The sequence below is a fragment of the Crocuta crocuta genome, unplaced genomic scaffold (assembly GCF_008692635.1).
Source record: "Crocuta crocuta isolate KB4526 unplaced genomic scaffold, BGI_CrCroc_1.0 scaffold374, whole genome shotgun sequence".
In the NCBI taxonomy this organism is placed as follows: domain Eukaryota; kingdom Metazoa; phylum Chordata; class Mammalia; order Carnivora; family Hyaenidae; genus Crocuta; species Crocuta crocuta.
In genome coordinates, this window is record NW_027532613.1 from 3,944,639 (window position 1) to 3,961,279 (window position 16,641).

General features: G+C 42.2%; 1 protein-coding gene and 1 long non-coding RNA gene across 7 annotated transcripts in view; one reads left to right on the top strand and one right to left on the bottom strand.

Annotated features, from left to right (window-relative positions):
* LOC144245145 (uncharacterized) overlaps positions 1-4,370 on the top strand; it is a 10,040-nt gene extending 5,670 nt beyond the window's left edge. The window contains exon 3 of the long non-coding RNA XR_013339174.1: positions 3,353-4,370. This is a non-coding gene — a long non-coding RNA (uncharacterized LOC144245145). The remainder of the gene's footprint in view (positions 1-3,352) is intronic.
* Positions 1-16,641, bottom strand: part of DIXDC1 (DIX domain containing 1) — a 61,877-nt gene that overhangs the window by 34,142 nt on the left and 11,094 nt on the right. For 5 of the 6 annotated variants that reach the window (XM_077780552.1, XM_077780553.1, XM_077780551.1 and 2 more), the window contains exons 2-3: positions 4,333-4,462; positions 950-1,075 (exon numbers count right to left, since the gene is read on the bottom strand). In XM_077780552.1, the coding sequence (XP_077636678.1) occupies positions 950-1,075; positions 4,333-4,462 (256 nt within the window). The remainder of the gene's footprint in view (positions 1-949; positions 1,076-4,332; positions 4,463-16,641) is intronic. The other variant, XM_077780547.1, reaches the window with a different exon arrangement.

Consider the following 16,641-nt stretch of genomic DNA (forward strand, 5'->3'; position numbering starts at 1 on the left):
CTGTGATATCAAAAAAAAAAAAAAAAGCTATAAATATTTTTCTTCTGGAAAACTGGATGGAAAAAATATAGCTATTATGATTTGTAATAATTCTTGGGCATGAAACCCAAGTAACTTGGAAAACATAATCTGTCTTCAATTTGATGACTTAAATGAGACATCCTAGAGTCTTTTTTAATGCTTTTATTATTTACTTTTGAGACAGAGAGAAAAAGCACAAGCAGAGGAGGGGCAGAGAGGGAGGGAGACACAGAATCCAAAGCAGGCTCTAGGCTCTGAGCTGTCAGCACAGTGCCCAACGCAGGGCTTGAACACACGAACCGTGAGATCATGACCTGAGCTGAAACTGGACACTCAACCGACTGAACTACCCAGGCGCCCCTAAGTGAGACACTATTTTTTATAAACATTTTTTTATCATTTTTATTTTTTTTTGAGACAGAGAGAGACAGAGCATGAGCAGGGGAGGGGTAGAGACAGAGAGAGAGGGAGACACAGAATCTGAAACAGGCTCCAGGCTCTGAGCTGCCAGCACAGAACCCGATGTGGGACTTGAACCCAAGAACCGCGAGATCATGACCTGAGCCGAAGTCGGACACTTAACCGACTGAGGCACCCAGGCCCCCCCTAAGTGAGACATTCTAAAGTTAATACCCTGGTCTTGTCATTTCTACTCAATTAATTTTTGTACACACACTCAAGCAAACCTTTATTCAATTAAAATGAATACAGAATGTCTATCTCCACCCAGGTTTTCAAAAGCATTAGGATTTTGAGAATTGCCCCATCCCGCGAGGGTAACTCTCTTTATGGAAAAATGATACGAAGCCACGGGCCTAATCCTATTCCAGTCTACTTAGAACCCTCGGCTACACAACGGATGGCTCTTCTGAGGCTCATAATCACTGGGTAAAGCTGAGTGTACCCCTCCCAGACATGAGGCACTGACCTTTAGCTGAAGTCTGGTGCATACGAATCTTTTTGGAGGCCACAAACTGTAGCACTTTTTCCACATTGTTCTTCATCTCCTGTTGGTTACTGGGACTCAGCTGTACCCCATTCAGCTTTTCTCCTGCTGTTTGAAGAGAGAAAATATGTGAAGTTACAGGGAGGAACAGTATCAAAGCTTCATAATAGCCGACACTGAGAAAAGGAATATTTTATGTAAATGCTAAGATTATATATAAATATGCAAGTGAGTTAAGCCTTGGTGCTTGTAATTTGGATCAGGGAATACGAGGGTAAAGTCCTTTTGGCGGGCCTTCCAATTTTCAAAGCTATACCCAGGGGCCTGTGAAGTTACTGTGTTTACCCTTATGCACTCAACAAATACACATTGAGCGTACTCTTCTGGGCACCAGTGAAACAGCATGAGCAAGGTGGATATAGCCCATTCCATCACAGAGTTGAGATCTCTAGGGATAACGGATGATGACGTCAACCAGTTCATGTTGAATAGAATTTCAGGTAGTGATAAGTGCTATGAGGAAAAACAAAGAAGTGTGGGATCACGGCTTCCCTGATACTGTATTTGGGCAGAGACTTGAATAGTAAGACACGTTAAGATTCGAGGAGGAAGCATTCCAGACTGAGGAATCACAGGTCCAAACCCCAGGGTGGGAATGAGCTCAGCTTCTCTGAAGAACAGCTGTAAGCCTGGTGTGGCTGGAATGGAGAGAGAGAGCGGAGTCAAGTCTGAGGAGAAGGTAGACAGGTAAACAAAGCCACGTCATTTAACTCTGTGGACCAGAGCAGAGAACTTGAATTTTATTCTAAGTGTAATGGGCAGCCAGTGGAGTTTGAGGCAAGGGAGTTACATGATCTGTGTTTTCAAAAGGTGACCCTAGTTGAGCCTTGGTGGTTCAGTTGGTTAACGGTCTGACTCTTGGTTTCGGCTCAGGTCATGACCTAAATAAAGGAGCCTTGCATTGGGCCGTGCATTGACAGTGCAGTGCGGAGCCTGCTTGGGATTCCTTCTCTCCCTCTCTTTCTGCCCCTCCCCCATGCATGCATGTGCATGAACTCTCTCTCAAAAAATAAATAAACTTAAAAAAAAAAAGTTGGCTCTATATGGACTTAGCTTATGTGGAGCAGAAACAGGGAGATTAGTTAGAAAGAAAATGAAAACTTGTCAAGACAAGGGATAATGGTTTGGCCTCGAGTGGGAAAGCCTGACAGGTGACAAGTCAGATATCAGGTAAAATTTTAATATGAAGCAGACAGCACATGTGAGGGACTGGGTATGAAATACGAAGAAAAGAGATGAATCAAGGACAACTTCCGAGTGTCCTACTTTAACAGCTAGATGAATGGTACTGTTGTGTGTTACTTCGGTGAAGAAATCTGGAGGATACAGGGATTGGTGGAGAGAAGGATATGAAAAGTTCTGCTTAAGGCAGTGGAGTTAGAGTCATGTTTTAGACAGCCGGGCTGGGATGATGAGCAGGAAGTTGATATTCATGTCTCGAAGTCAAGGAAAAGTTTAGAGCTAAAGATGCAGATGTGGAAAGAGATCACTTGGGGACACAGAAAACACAAGGGCTAAGGACTGAATGTGGGGGATCTCAACATTTAGAGGTCAGGAAGGAGGAAAAAGCCAGCAGAGCAGGCTAGGGGAGCCAGTTAGGAAGGAGGTTCCTGGACACGAGGTAAAGAGAGTGTTTGAAGGAGGAGGGAGTGACCAACTGTGTCAAGTTCTGCTAAGCTGAATAAAATGGGGACTGAGGCCAAGCCCCCTGGACTGGATAAGGCGAAGGTTGTGACCTTGATGAGAACAGTTTGAGTGGAGAGGTGGGATCAAAAGCCCACTGAGGGCGTGTTAAAGAAAGAATGGGGAACAAGGCAGTGAATTCAGCGAGTTTTGCCAGATAGCAAAGTCACAATAAAATGCAGCATTTAAGAATCTGGGTTTGGGGAAGCCAAAGAATACATATTCATATTGCCTGTATATGCATAGAATATCGCTGAAAAGAAATGTAAGAAACTGCTAACGCTACTTGCTTCCAGAAAGAACACGTAGCTGGTGCGGGGTGGCAAAAAGGCTTTTATATCCTTTTGCGGCTTCTGCATTTTCTGGCCAATTATATTTTCAAGTATAATCTATTCCAGCAAGTGAAAAATAATGTTTAAAATGAGCTTTGGAATTAAAGCAGGTCTAGCTTTCGCCACGTACAGTCATGTGGCCTTGTACAACTGCCTGGCCCTTCTGAACCTCCTGAGAGATGGCACAAAATGGTCATACCTGTATCACACCTGTAGCATAAACCACCCAAAGTAGCACACTTAGCACAATGCTTGACCTACTCTAAGTGCTCAGGGAATTCATTTATTTTTATAAATCTTCTCTTTGAAGCTTGTTTCCTGAAAACAGAGATGACAGAATCTGCTTCTCAAGGTTTGATGATTAAAGGAAATGAAACGAGATTAGAAAGTGTCCAATAGTTGGGAGCTATTCGTGTTACCATCGTTACTATCATTATAAACGAGCGCCCCGATGAACCTGTGAGCGGGCCCAGAGAGGTACTCAGGAGAGGCTGCCTGCAATAAACCTGGCTCCTTCTACACCACTTGTCAGGATGGAGCAAGCGAATCTCTCAAGACTCTAAGGAAGGTCAGCGGATGAATATAACAATAATGTCTGAGTGCCTATTATGTGCCAGGCACTTGGTAGGAGTTGTAGACACAGGAAAAAAAAAAAAGTTATACTGAACCTGCTCTTAAGTAAGAGCTCAGTCTATATGGGAGAGAGAGGTAAACAATGACCACTCAGTGCGTGGGAATACATGACAGAGCTGTGGACAAGTGCTGTGGAAATAAGGGTATGGTACCATCCAGTAGCCTTTCCGTGGAACATTATTATGGCAGTATCACAGAAGGGCTCCTTTTGCTGGTAACCCTCCTTCTTTCATCCTGACTCCGATTTCCTTGTCCAGCCTCGGTTTAGACATCAGCGCTTCTGGTAAGCCATCGCTGAGCCCCGAGACCTGGGTTGGGCGCCTCCATCCACCCAGATGCTGCTATCTTGTCCTTGCTCCATCAGAGTCCTAAGTACATTAATGGAATGGAGTTCAGTTTCCAGTCTTTCCAACTAGCTTGGGAGACTCCCAAGAGCATAGACTGTGCTGATAATCACATTCCCGAAGCCCAACAGAGTCCCTGGAACAGTGCCTACTGACTAATAAATACATGAATTAATGATGGGCAAGTATGTTAAACCTTCTCGACTTCCATTTCCATATGTTATAAAGAAGAAGCAAACTGCTCGGAAGGGCATGTGGAGGATAAAGAAGGCACGTTGTGGTTTGTGCCGGCACCAGGCCAGGGGCCACTGACCGACGATCTCGATGAGATACGCCAGGATCACCCCATCCCGAAGATCCTGCCGCAGGTCCTTCACGGGCTTCACTGCTGGCCTCTTCTTGAGCTGTGCGTTCACCCAGGCCACGTACGCCTGGAGCTGTTGCTGGAAAATCAAAGGTGGAAATAAGGAAAAGGAATATTATTCTTATCCTTTGCCCTGCACCCTCTGAGGCAGCATTTGAGATTGGACTACGATGAGAAATCCATATCCAGAGGGAGGAGGAGGTTTCAAGGAAATAAAGAAGAAAGACGGTCAGACATGGAGCATGTTCTAAAATCTCTAGTGTTATGCTAGTCTTCAGGGAAAGCTTACCGCTGACTTGGTGACAGTGTGATGAGTGATGAAACAGCAGATGACTGTTTCAGTGACCAGGACTCTTGCTTTCTTTGAGTTATGCTCTGTTGACCATGGATGGGGCACAGCCAGTTTTAGGGTGTAATCACATGCTGCCAGTAACCCATTGTGCGTCTCAAGAACAATCGCTCATTCTCACATGCACAATGGACAGTGATACTCCTAAGGCTGGTCTTGGGGAACCAGAAATAAACAGCAAGCCCGCTCAGAACAGCCTCTCCCATCACTATGTCTTCACAATGAGACTTAATGGAAATCATCTCACGGTCAACCCGAGATTTATTCTCCTGAGCCCATAATCCTGGAATTGCTACAGAGTTAGTGTTAATCCATGCTTTATGTTGTCAAAGAGGATCTAGTTGCCTAAAATCCGCACAAAGAAGGAAAGAGAAAGGCTTTGGTGAGCAGTACCCTGAAGACTTGGGCGGGGGTTGATGGGGGACTTTCATTTATTGTCGAACAAAGCTAAACCCAGGATCATTACAAACCTGTCGGGCCCAGGCAGGGACACAGAACTCATCCCGGTCCTCGGATACCCTTACACATTCCATTTTGTCCCCTACACAAAGCTTGCATCCGGGTGTTTATTCTAATTTTGCATTTATTCTGAAGATGAGCACTAAATATCAAGAGAGCACATGAACAATATCCCAGAGCAAGCAGCAGTTCTGCTTGGTTTCTGTAGAAGCCCAAGACCCTGGCCCTAAACATTAGGTTCATGGGCTAACAGTATTAAATTACAATCTGGTTAAAGAACAGTTGATTTCTTTCTCTTTATTTATTTATTTTAATATTTTTTATTTATTCCTAGGAGAGAGAGAGAGACAGCGTGAGCAGGGGAGGGTCAGAGAGAGAGGGAGACACAGACTCTGAAATACGCTCCAGGCTCTGAGCTGGCAGTCAGCACAGAGCCCGACGCGGGGCTCGAACCCATGAACTGCGAGATCATGACATAAGCAAAAGTCGGACGCTTAACCGGCTAAGCCACCCAGGCGCTCCTCTTTCTCTTTTTTAATGTTTATTTACTTTTTGAGAGAGAGACAAAGCATGAGCTAAGGAAGGAGAGCAGAGTGAGAGGGAGACACAGAATCTGAAACAGGCTCCAGGCTCTGCACTGTCCACGCAGAGCCCAACACGGGGCTCAAACTTAGAAACCATGAGATCATGACCTGAGCTGAAGTCGGAGACCCAACCGACTGAGCCACCCAGGTGCCCCAAGAACAGTTGACTTCTAAGCCACAAGTGCCTCTTCAATAAAATGTTGGAAATCACCCACTGATAACTTCCTGAGTTTAAATTAAATCTTTGTTATTTTCTCTGTGTCAATTTGTGGGAATAAATGAAGTCCTTTATAAAGACAGTACTAAGCCAATAAACTATCAGCTGCTGACAAACTGTAGGAAGTGCTGTGTCAGCAGACAGTAGGGATAGGAGTCGAGTGTCTACCTGAACTACACACTAGTTCTGAAATTTGATACAGGTTTTATCGTACTAATGAAGGTGTCTGGGACAGGACCTGCCACACGACTGATGCTTACTTAACAGTCATTATTATTTTCATCATTATCACCATCTAATTAATCCTCACAAAAGCACGGAAGGGTCATTATCCTCTCCATTCTATGGATGAAGTTCGGAGAAGTGATGTAACTTCCCCAAGTCCCCAGCCAGGACATAGCAGACTTGGTACTGAAATGCCTAACTATGGTCCAAGCATTGACCAAGGGCTTCGTGCTACCCAACTCACTTGATAGAATAGGGGTGGCCACACCTCCTGCCTTATGTCAGCCAGACCCTTGCCCAAGGGCTGCTCCTGCTGTACAGCCCAAGCACCACGGGAGGCAAAGGGCGCCTCTGTAGTAAGCCACTCTGCTCTGGAGAAGAGGAGTTAAGACCAAAAAAGAGGGGCGCCTGGGTGGCTCAGTCGGTTAAGTGTCTGACTTTGGCTCAGGTCATGATCTCACCGTTTGTAAGTTCAAGCCCCACATCAGGCTCTGTGCTGACAGCTAGCTCAGAGCCTGGAGCCTGTTTCAGATTCTGTGTCTCTCTCTCTCTCTCTCTGACCCTCCCCTACTCATGCTGTCTCTCTCTCAGAATTAAATTTAAAAAAAAAATTAAAAAATATTTTAAGACCAAAAAAGGAATTAAGGGTAACAGCTGGGATCTGACTTCCTGTATAAACTCCTAGGGGCGCCTGGGTGGCTTAGTCAGTTAAGCGTCTGACTCTTGGTTTCCGCTCAGGTCATGATCTCACAATCTCATGAGTTTGAGCCCCATATGGAGCTCTGCACTGACAGTGCAGAGCCTGCTTGGGATTCTCTCTCGCACTCTCCCTCTCTCTGCCCCTCTCCTACTCACGCTGCCTCTGTCTCCCTCTAAATCAATCTTTAAAAATATATTTTAAAAAATTCCTAACCAGTCTCCCTGTACCTGCTATCATCCTCAACCCACCCACCACACATTCTTGCCTGGCCTCTCTTCTCTGGCCTCTCTTGTCAAGATAAAATGCAACCTCCTTAGCTGCATTTAGTCTGTCATGTGCTGGCCACTGCCTCTGCTCCACCTACTCACTACCTGCATTTCAGTTGGTCCAAACCATGTGGGTTGCCCCAAATGCACCACACTTTCCAGTCACTCTCCCTCCCTGAGCCTGCTGTCTCCTCTTGAGGCTGAGCTTAAGCATCACCTTTTCCAGGAAGCCTTCCCTGACCCTCCCACAGCTCTGATCTTCCTGAGGACATCCAGTGTCACACAGGATGCAGAGATCACCAGCCCAACCTGAGCCCACACTTTCATGGTTGTTGGGGGGTGGTTCCTGAAAGAAGAAAGGAGGCAAAGGGAACAGTGAGCTCAAAGGAGCTCAGGTCCAAAGTATGCTCAATGCAGGGAATTACATCAATTCAGAATTACTGAACAGTTTAGAGTAACAGGCGCACAACAAGTATTTGTTTGAGTCAGTGAATCATCTGTCACATTTCATCAGGCCGAGACTTAAAATGATTGCAAAAGCTAATAATGCAGAGGCAGACAAGGACAAATGGTTTACGTTAGGTCAAGATCATTTCTACTTAAGTAACCACAGTTTTCTTTGGGCTATTGAATAGAAGTTGTGTCTGATGCAAAACTGTTCAGAGGTTCTAACGATACTTTTCATGCACATTATTCTCCCCTCTGGTCTCCAACAAGACGATTCTACAGCATGAATGATAATAATAGCCATCACCGTCTGAACACCTACTCTATGTCAAGGGTCATGCATGCGTGCGTGCATTCATTCATTCATTCATTCATTCATTTTTCAGTAAACTCTATGCCCAATATGGGACTCAAACCCATGACCCCAAGATCAAGAGTCGCACACTCCACCAACTGGGCCAGCCAGGTAACCCTCTGCTAGGCTCTTTAAATACATTTTCCCTAATGCTAATCTACCAGGGAGATTTTACTAGATCTATTTTGCTAATTGGAAACCGAGACTCAAAAACAGTAAACTCACTTGTTCTAGGTTACCAGACAGTAAAGCATGAATATGAAATTCTAACTCTCAAGCCAATGCTCTTTCCACTCAACCACACTATCACCTAAATAACTGCATTCCTGAAGTTTCAGTGAACCTCCCCCAAACTCTCAGAATGGAAGGCACCTTAGTCTATACCACTTTCTCCCCCACATCCAATGCTTGAGTCTCTTGTGTAACCATCTACACTAGGTAGCTGTCTACTATTCCAAGAGTGGCCCCCAGGTGAGCAGCATCAGCATTGCCTTCGAGTCTGGTAGAAATTCCAGACTCAGACTCCACCCCACCCCTACTCCATCAGAACCCACACTTTAAACAGATCTCACAGTGATATATATGCACATTAAAGTTTGAGAAGCACCAATCCAGCCTACTGTTCCCATCCCTGGCTGTGCTTCAAGATCAAAAAGGAAGCTTTTAAAAAACACAGACATGTAGACATTGCCCCAACAAATTCTCTCCAGAGGATATAACTCCAAAAGCTTTACTTTCCCAGGTTCCCCCATATGATTCTTGTAGAGCTAACCTGGGTCTTCTCCTAGCTAAACATTCCAATTCCCTTAACCAAGGGGTTCTGTAAACCCTGATTACGTATCAGAGTCACTGGAGAAGCTTTTTAAAAACACTAACGTCTGCCCAGCAATTGCACTACTAGGTATTTACCCAAAGGATACAAAATTACTGATTCAGAGGGGCATATGCACCCCGATGTTTACAGCAGCATTATCTACAATAGCCAAATTATGGAAAGAGCCCAAATGCCCACTGATTGATGAATGGATACAGAAGATGTATATGTATACAATGGAATATTACACAGCCATCAAAAGAATGAAATCTTGCCATTTGCCATGACGTGGATGGAGCTACAGGGTATTATATTAAGCAAAATAAGTCAGAGAAAAATATCATGACTTCACCCATATGTGGAATTTAAGAAACAAAACAGATGAACATGGCGGTGGGGAAGACAGGGAAACAAATCCTAAGAGGCTCTTTTATTTTTTAATTTGAGAGGGGTGGGGAAGAACATGCAAGCAGGAGAGAGGGGCAAAGGGAGAGAGAGAATCTTAAGCAGCTTCCACATTCAGCGCAGAACCCCACTCGGGCGTCAATCCCACAACCCTGGGATCATGACCTAAGCCAAAATCAAGAGTCAGACGTTCAACTGACTGAGCTACCCAGGCACCCCGAGACTCTTAAATATAGAGAATAAACAGGGTTTCTGGAGGGGAGATGGGCAGAGGACGGGCGAGGTGGCTGATGGGTATATGAGGGCACCTGTGTTGAGCCCTGGGTGTTATATATAAGTGATGAATCACTAAATTCTACTCCTGAAATCAATATTACACTATATCTTAAATAACTAGAATTTTTTTAAAAACCTAAAAAAATTACTAATGTCTGTCAGTCTCACCACAGAATAGGCAGAATTTCTGAGGGTGGGGCCCAGGTATACTGATATTCTGTGAATTCTTTTACATACATCCAGAGTTGTGAGCCAAGGCCAACATTCCTTATACAAAATGGTTTCAAGTATTACTGATCTCCTGTCTCAATCTCTCTGAAACCAAGGCATCTTAAACCCAACACAATACTCTTGGTTTAGAGTAATGAAGATTCCTCATTCTTGACAATTTTGAAGACTACTGCCCAGTTATTTTGTACACTGTCCCTCAATTTGGATTTATCTCAAATTTCTTACTGATCAAATTCAGGTTATGGACTTGGGGCATACAGTACCCTTCTCTGTGCATCATATCAAAAGGCACATGATGCCAATACATCTCATTATTGGTGAAATTAATTGTGATCACACAGTTAAGGTAGTGTCTGCCAGGTTTCTCTACTGTAAAGTCGCCATTTTCCCCTTGTAATAAGTATTTTGTGGGAAGATTCTTTGAGACCATGAAAATATCCTTTTTCTTGTCCATTTAAAATTTAACATCCATTTTTCTTTCCTAAAAATCATTGAGTTTTCTTTTCCTGATTGATCACTATGACATCTCCCAAATGATGATTTTCTAATTCCATCATTCCTTCAACGCTTACTAGTTGGAATTCCTAATATGAGGAAAAGCTCTCCCTCCCCCCCCCATTTACTTATTTATATCAGTATAGAATCATGGGTATTTATTTCACTTTCATTTATTATATTAATCCATTACTATCATTATTTTTGCTGCTCAAATTGGGACAAATGTTGGTTCCTGTCTCCTTTTCACATGCTCCAGTCACTTTTTTAAAAATTGTGGTAAAAAGGGGCGTCTGGGTGGCTTAGTCGGTTAAGCGTCCGACTTTCGCTTAGGTCATGATCTCGCGGTTCGTGGGTTCGAGCCCCGCGTCGGGCTCTGTGCTAACTGCCAGCTCAGAGCCTGGAGCCTGTTTCAGTCTGTGACTCCCTCTCTTTCTGACCCTCCCCTGTTCACGCTGTCTCTCTCTCTCTCTCTCTCTCTCTCTCTTAGAAATAAATAAAAATATTTTTTTAAAAAATTGTGGTAAAAAAAAATAACATAGGGGAGCCTGGGTGGCCCAATTGGTTGAGCATCCGACTTCAGCTCAGGTCATGATCTCATGGTTTGTGGGTTCGGGCCCCATGCCAGGCTCTATGCTGACAGCTTGCTCAGAGCCTGGAGCCTGCTTCAAATTCTGTGTCTCCTTCTCTCTCTGCCCCTCCCCTGTTCGTGCTCTGTCCCTCTCTGTCTCTCAATAATAATTAAATGTAAAAAAAAAAAATAACATAAAATTTATCATCTTAACTATTTTTGAGTGTACAGTTCAGTATATTCACACTTTTGTGCAGTGAATCTGCAGATCTTTTTCATGTTGCAAAATGAAACGCTATACTCATTAAACAACAAATCCCATTTCCCTTCCTCCCAGTGCCTGGCAATCATTGTTCTACTTTCTTTTTCTATAAATTTGACTATTTTAGACAACTCAGATAGATGGAATCATACAGTACTTGTCTTTTTGTGATTGGCTTATTTCACTCAGTGTAATGTCCCTAAGGTTCATACATGTTCTCCCTTGTGTGAGATTTTCTTTCCTCTTTAAGGCTGAATAATATTCAACTGTATGTTTATACCACACTTTGCCTATTCATTCATTGGTGGGTTGCTTCTACCTCTTGGATTTTGTGAATAATGCTCCTATGAAAATGAGTGTACAAATACCTCTTCAAGATCCCACTTTCACTTCTTTTGGATACAGACCCACAAGTAGGACTGCGGGCTCATATAGCCTGATCATGTTCTTTGAACATTTCCTTACTTCACGGCATCATGAGATATTCCACACTCCTCATCTTATAGTTTCCCTGCCCAGCTCTGGAATCAGCTATTTCTCAAAAGAACTCTGGTTCTTTGGTTTTTAGAAACCAAAATTTGGGCATGAGTTGTGCTCATTATTACCAGGGTTACATTCTTGGCCCTCTGGGTAGTAGAGTAGGAAATACATGTATGTATACGCACATACGCACATTTCTGTATGTATTTACCTTGACAGACACACCATGAATTACAGCATTAATTACACTGATTCCTCCTCCAACCCAGCCCACAGAGTTCACTCCTTCCTGTCCCCTTTCCTTGTTATAACTCCTCTCTCCCAGAGAGAAACCAGAACTCTCACTCTCCACCATATATTTACTAATATTTGCTCAATCCTAGAAAACACACAAATGAGCATCAGACTTGCTAACTCACACCCTGTGAAAAATTAACTTACCAACCATAATATAATATTTGTGCTTGGTTCTTTTTGTCTTTAGTCTTATAGTTTAGAGTCAAAATGCTGATTCAAAAAGTGACTTAACTTAGTTCTTCTCCAGTGCCTTCAGTGTGGTTATGTTATTCACTTGTAATACAGTTGGGTTTGTTTTGTACCATCACTATTCCATTTTGGGTTCTCTCCACATTTTGGATGATTAGGTGAAAAATTAGCATGATCCTAAAAGTCAGAGCTATACAAAAACATCTAGTCAGGAAAATGTCACTCCTCCATCATTCTTTCTACTCCATTCCCTTCGCTCAGTTCTTTCCACCTATTCCCATCCACCCCTATAAACAACCGCATGAGTTCCAGTTTATCCAGAAAAACGACTCGTGTATACTTGCTTATTTCCTTTTCTTTCTTATGTGAAAACTAGCACAGCACTAATATTCTTTTTGTATTTGAACTTTTCACTTTGCTTCACTTAATAGTCTGGAAATTGCTCTACACTAGTTTAGAGGCTTTCTTTATTCATGTTTACAGCAACCATAGTACTCCATTATGTGGATATACCATAATTTATATAACCATTCTCCTGTATATGGGCACTTGGGTTTTTCCCAATGTTTTACAATTATTAACAAGGCTGCAGTGAGTGAACATCGTATAGGTTTGTGTATTTTCACGTGGATGCAGGTCTACCTTCAGGGTAGATTCCAAGACATGGGATTGCTGGATCAAGAGGCACACAGGTATGTAATTTTATCAGATATTGCCAAATCCCCTGCCAAAAGGATCGTATCTGTTGCATTCCCATGAGGAATACAGGAGCGCACTTTCCCACAGTCTTGCCAACAGAATATGTTGTCATGCTTTTAATTCTTGCCAATGTGATAAGTGAGAAATTGTATCTCAGTGTTTTAATTTTCATTTCTTTCATTATGGGTTTGAATCTCTTTTTGTAGGTTTAGTAATCCATTTTATATATCTTACCTTTTATAACTTTTTTCATATCTGAATGTATTATCTGTTCAGATCTTTTTCTCATTTTTCTTTTCTTTTTTTTTTTTATTTTTCAAAATCTTTATTTGAGAGAGAGAGAGAGCATGAGCGGGGTAGAGTAAGAGAGAGGGGGAGCCACAGAATCCAAAACATGCTCCAGGCTCCAAGCTGTCAGCACAGAGCCTGACGTGGGGCTCAAACTCACAAACTCTGAGATCATGACCTGAGCCGAAGTTGGACACTCAACTGACTGAGCCACCCAGATGCCCCTTTTTCTCATTTTTCTATCAAAGTTTTTGGTCTTTTGTCCTTCCATTTTTAAGAACTCTTTGTATCTTGGGAATGTTACCCTTTTGTTTCTGATATATGTTGCGGAGACTTCTCAGTTTGTCAGTTGTCTTTTGACTTAACTCAGGGTGTCTTTTCGGCCATGAAAGAGTTATTTTTTTTTTGAAAGAGTTATTTTTATATAATCAAGTTTATTGATCATTTATTATATTGCTTCTGAAATCTGAGTGATGGTTAGAAAGCCTTTCCCTTTCCTGAGGGAAGAAGAATCCACCTCTGTTTTTTTCTAGTACTTATCCCATTTTATTTTTTACATTCAGATCCCTAATCCATTTGGAGTCTATTTTTGCGTATGATGTGAGAAATAAATCCAATTCATCCTTTACAAAAAAAACACCATTAATTAAAAAAGTCCCTCTTTACCCCAATGGTCTGAGATGCTACCTTTATCATGTATCGAATTTCCAGAAGTCCTTGGGTCTATTTATGGGCTTTGCATCCTACATAACTCATATCTTTGTTTATTCATGCATAGTGTTTTAATTATAGAGGCTTTACAGTACATTTTAATGCCAGTAAAGCTAGTCCCTCCCCCCTGAAAATTTCCTTTTTTGTATTTTCTTGAATATTCTTGCATATTTATTTCTCCATATGAATTTTGTTATCTTTACCTAACTCCCTTAAAAAAGCCTGTTAGAATTTTTATTGGGATTATATTACATTTATAAATTAATGTAGGGAGACCTGTCACATTTAGAATGTTAAATCATAGTACTCAAGAATGGGAGATGCTGTTCCTTTTGTTCAAATGTGTCTTCCAGGAGCATTCAAAAGAATTTTTTTTAATGTTTATTTATTTTTGAGAGAAAGAGACAGAGCGTGAGCAGGAGAGGGGGCAGAGAGAGATGGAGACACAGAATCTGAAGCAGGCTCCAGGTTCTGAGCTGTCAGCACAGAGCCCGGTGTGAACCCACGAAAGCATGAGATCCTGGCCTGAGCCAATGTCAGACACTTAACCAACTGAACCACCCAGGCGCCTCTTCCAGGAGTGTTTTAAAGTTTTCCTCCTATAAGTTTTATACATTTGTTGTTAGGTTCATTTCTAATTACTTAATCTTCCTTGTTCCAATTGCAAATGAGCTTTCCTGTATCATTATGGTCTCTAATTGGCTACTTTTGGGGTATATAAAGCTTTTGATTTAGGTATGTTAATTTTATATATGTTACCATATCATTTATTATTTGAGGTTTATCACTAATTCTCAATATTTCCAGGATTATTATCATGTCTGCAAAAAGAAATGGTTTTATTTCATTAGTAAGCCTTGTGCCTCTAACCAACTCCTCTGGTCTAATTGCGCCAATTCCTTTGATACGAAGTGGAATGTGGGGGAAGTGGAATGTGGGGCGCCTGGGTGGCTCAGTAGGTTAAGTGTCTGACTTCGGCTCAGGTCATGATCTCATGGTTCATGAGGCGGAGGCCCACACAGAGCCCGCTTCAGATCTTCTGTCCCCTTCTCTCTCAGCCCTTCCCTGATCACTCGGTCTCGCTCTTAAAAATAAATAAACATTAAAAAAAAGTGGAATAGAGTGGATAGTGGGCATCCTACCCATGTTTCTAGCCCTAGAGAAAATATTTGCAGTGTCTCCCAATTTAGGAAGATACAGGTTTTAGGACTAAGGTATATGTATTTTATCATGTTAAATATGTCCATCAAGTCTTATTATTTTCATGACCGTTTTATGAGGAATGGATGTTGAATTTCGATAAAAGTTTTGTCAGCCTTCACTGAGACTTATTAATATGGTATATGATATTAATGGATTTCCTAATAAAGAACCTACTTTTTTTTTTATAGAGTCCTTAATAAGACTCTATATTTCCTCCATAGAAATTAGTCTGTTTACATTTTCTGTCTCTTTCATTTTGGGTCATCTGCATTTCCCTAGGGAATTGTCAATTTCTTCAAAGTTTTAAAATGTTTGCACAGACCTGCAAAGACTCATGATTTGTCCTTTCAATGGTTACTTCTCCATTGTCATTTCTTATTTTGTACACTTGTGCTTTTCTCCCTTTTCTTCTTCACTGCATTAGCTAGTAGTTTGTCTAATTTGATGAATTTTTTCCAAGAATACTGAAAAACAAAATGGTTTCAAGAATTGTTGCTACTAAGTTCCTCTAAACCATGAAGCCTAGAACCAAACACAATGCTCTGGATATAAAACCAGACACTCAGCTTCCTCATTTTGTCCTCACATTCTCTCCTCCTCCTCCTCCTCCATCCCTCCTTTTCCTCTTCCTCCTCCTCTTCTCTTCTTTTTTGGTTACCGCCTCACATTGTTGACTCACACAGTACTGTCAACCAAGACCCCTACGTAATTTTTAACACATTCTGCTATAAACCAATCTCTTCCATCTTGGTTCTTGTAAAACTGGTCTTCTTGATCCCTATTTACCTACAATAAATTTCACTCGTCAAATTCCATCTCACAAGATCCTTCTAGATGGTATCACTTCATGCATTCATTTATTCAAATCAACCAACATTGCTAGGAATTATGCCAAGCCCAGCTTACAGGCATATAAATAACTACGATACAAAGTAATTACAACGGCAATAGAGAAATATTAACCAATGCTATCTGTGCACAGAGGGAGTAACAGGATGGAAGGATGTGGGGATCAGGAAGGGTCCAGAGGAAAGGAGACATTTGTCTTGTTCCCTAAGGATGTTCGCCAGCTGGAGAAGGGGAGAAGGGCATCCAACGGAGGGGTGGTTAAAAATAAAATTTAAAAAAGCGCAGTGAAGGCACACGGTATCCTGGAGGAAGAGCCAGCTAACAAATTAGCGTGTGGGCAAAGCCATCAGTGGCAGGCGACGGTGATGGAGAAACAGGTCAGCACAAGACCTCTCTGCACTCAGGCCTTCAGCTCAAAGACCTTCAACAGGAACGTGTGCAGTTTTGAAACAGGAGAGTGAACCAGTGAGACCTGCATCTTAGAAAGGTCATTCTGGACACAGTAGAACAAGGGATAGAAGGAGAAGCATCCAGATTTGGAGAAACCGGTGAGGAGACCAGGCAATAATTCGAATGAAAGAGGACGAGAGCCTGAGCTGAAGCAGTCTAATCAGAAAAGGACAAATTCCAGAAACAACTCAGGACAAAAGCAGTGACAAAAAGGTCCACAAAGTCATACCTGAGGGATGATGACGCTTTAACTGAGGAGAATATATGAAGAGCAAGCATTGGGGAAAAGCAAACAGGTCAGTTTTTTGAATAAGAGTCTGAGCTATTTGTAAAGCATCATGGAAAAGATGTTCCACAGCCAGTTGGCAAAGCACTGGCACTAGAGCACAAGAGATGGGGGTGGGGTGGGAGATGCGTGTGTGAGAGTATGTGTGTG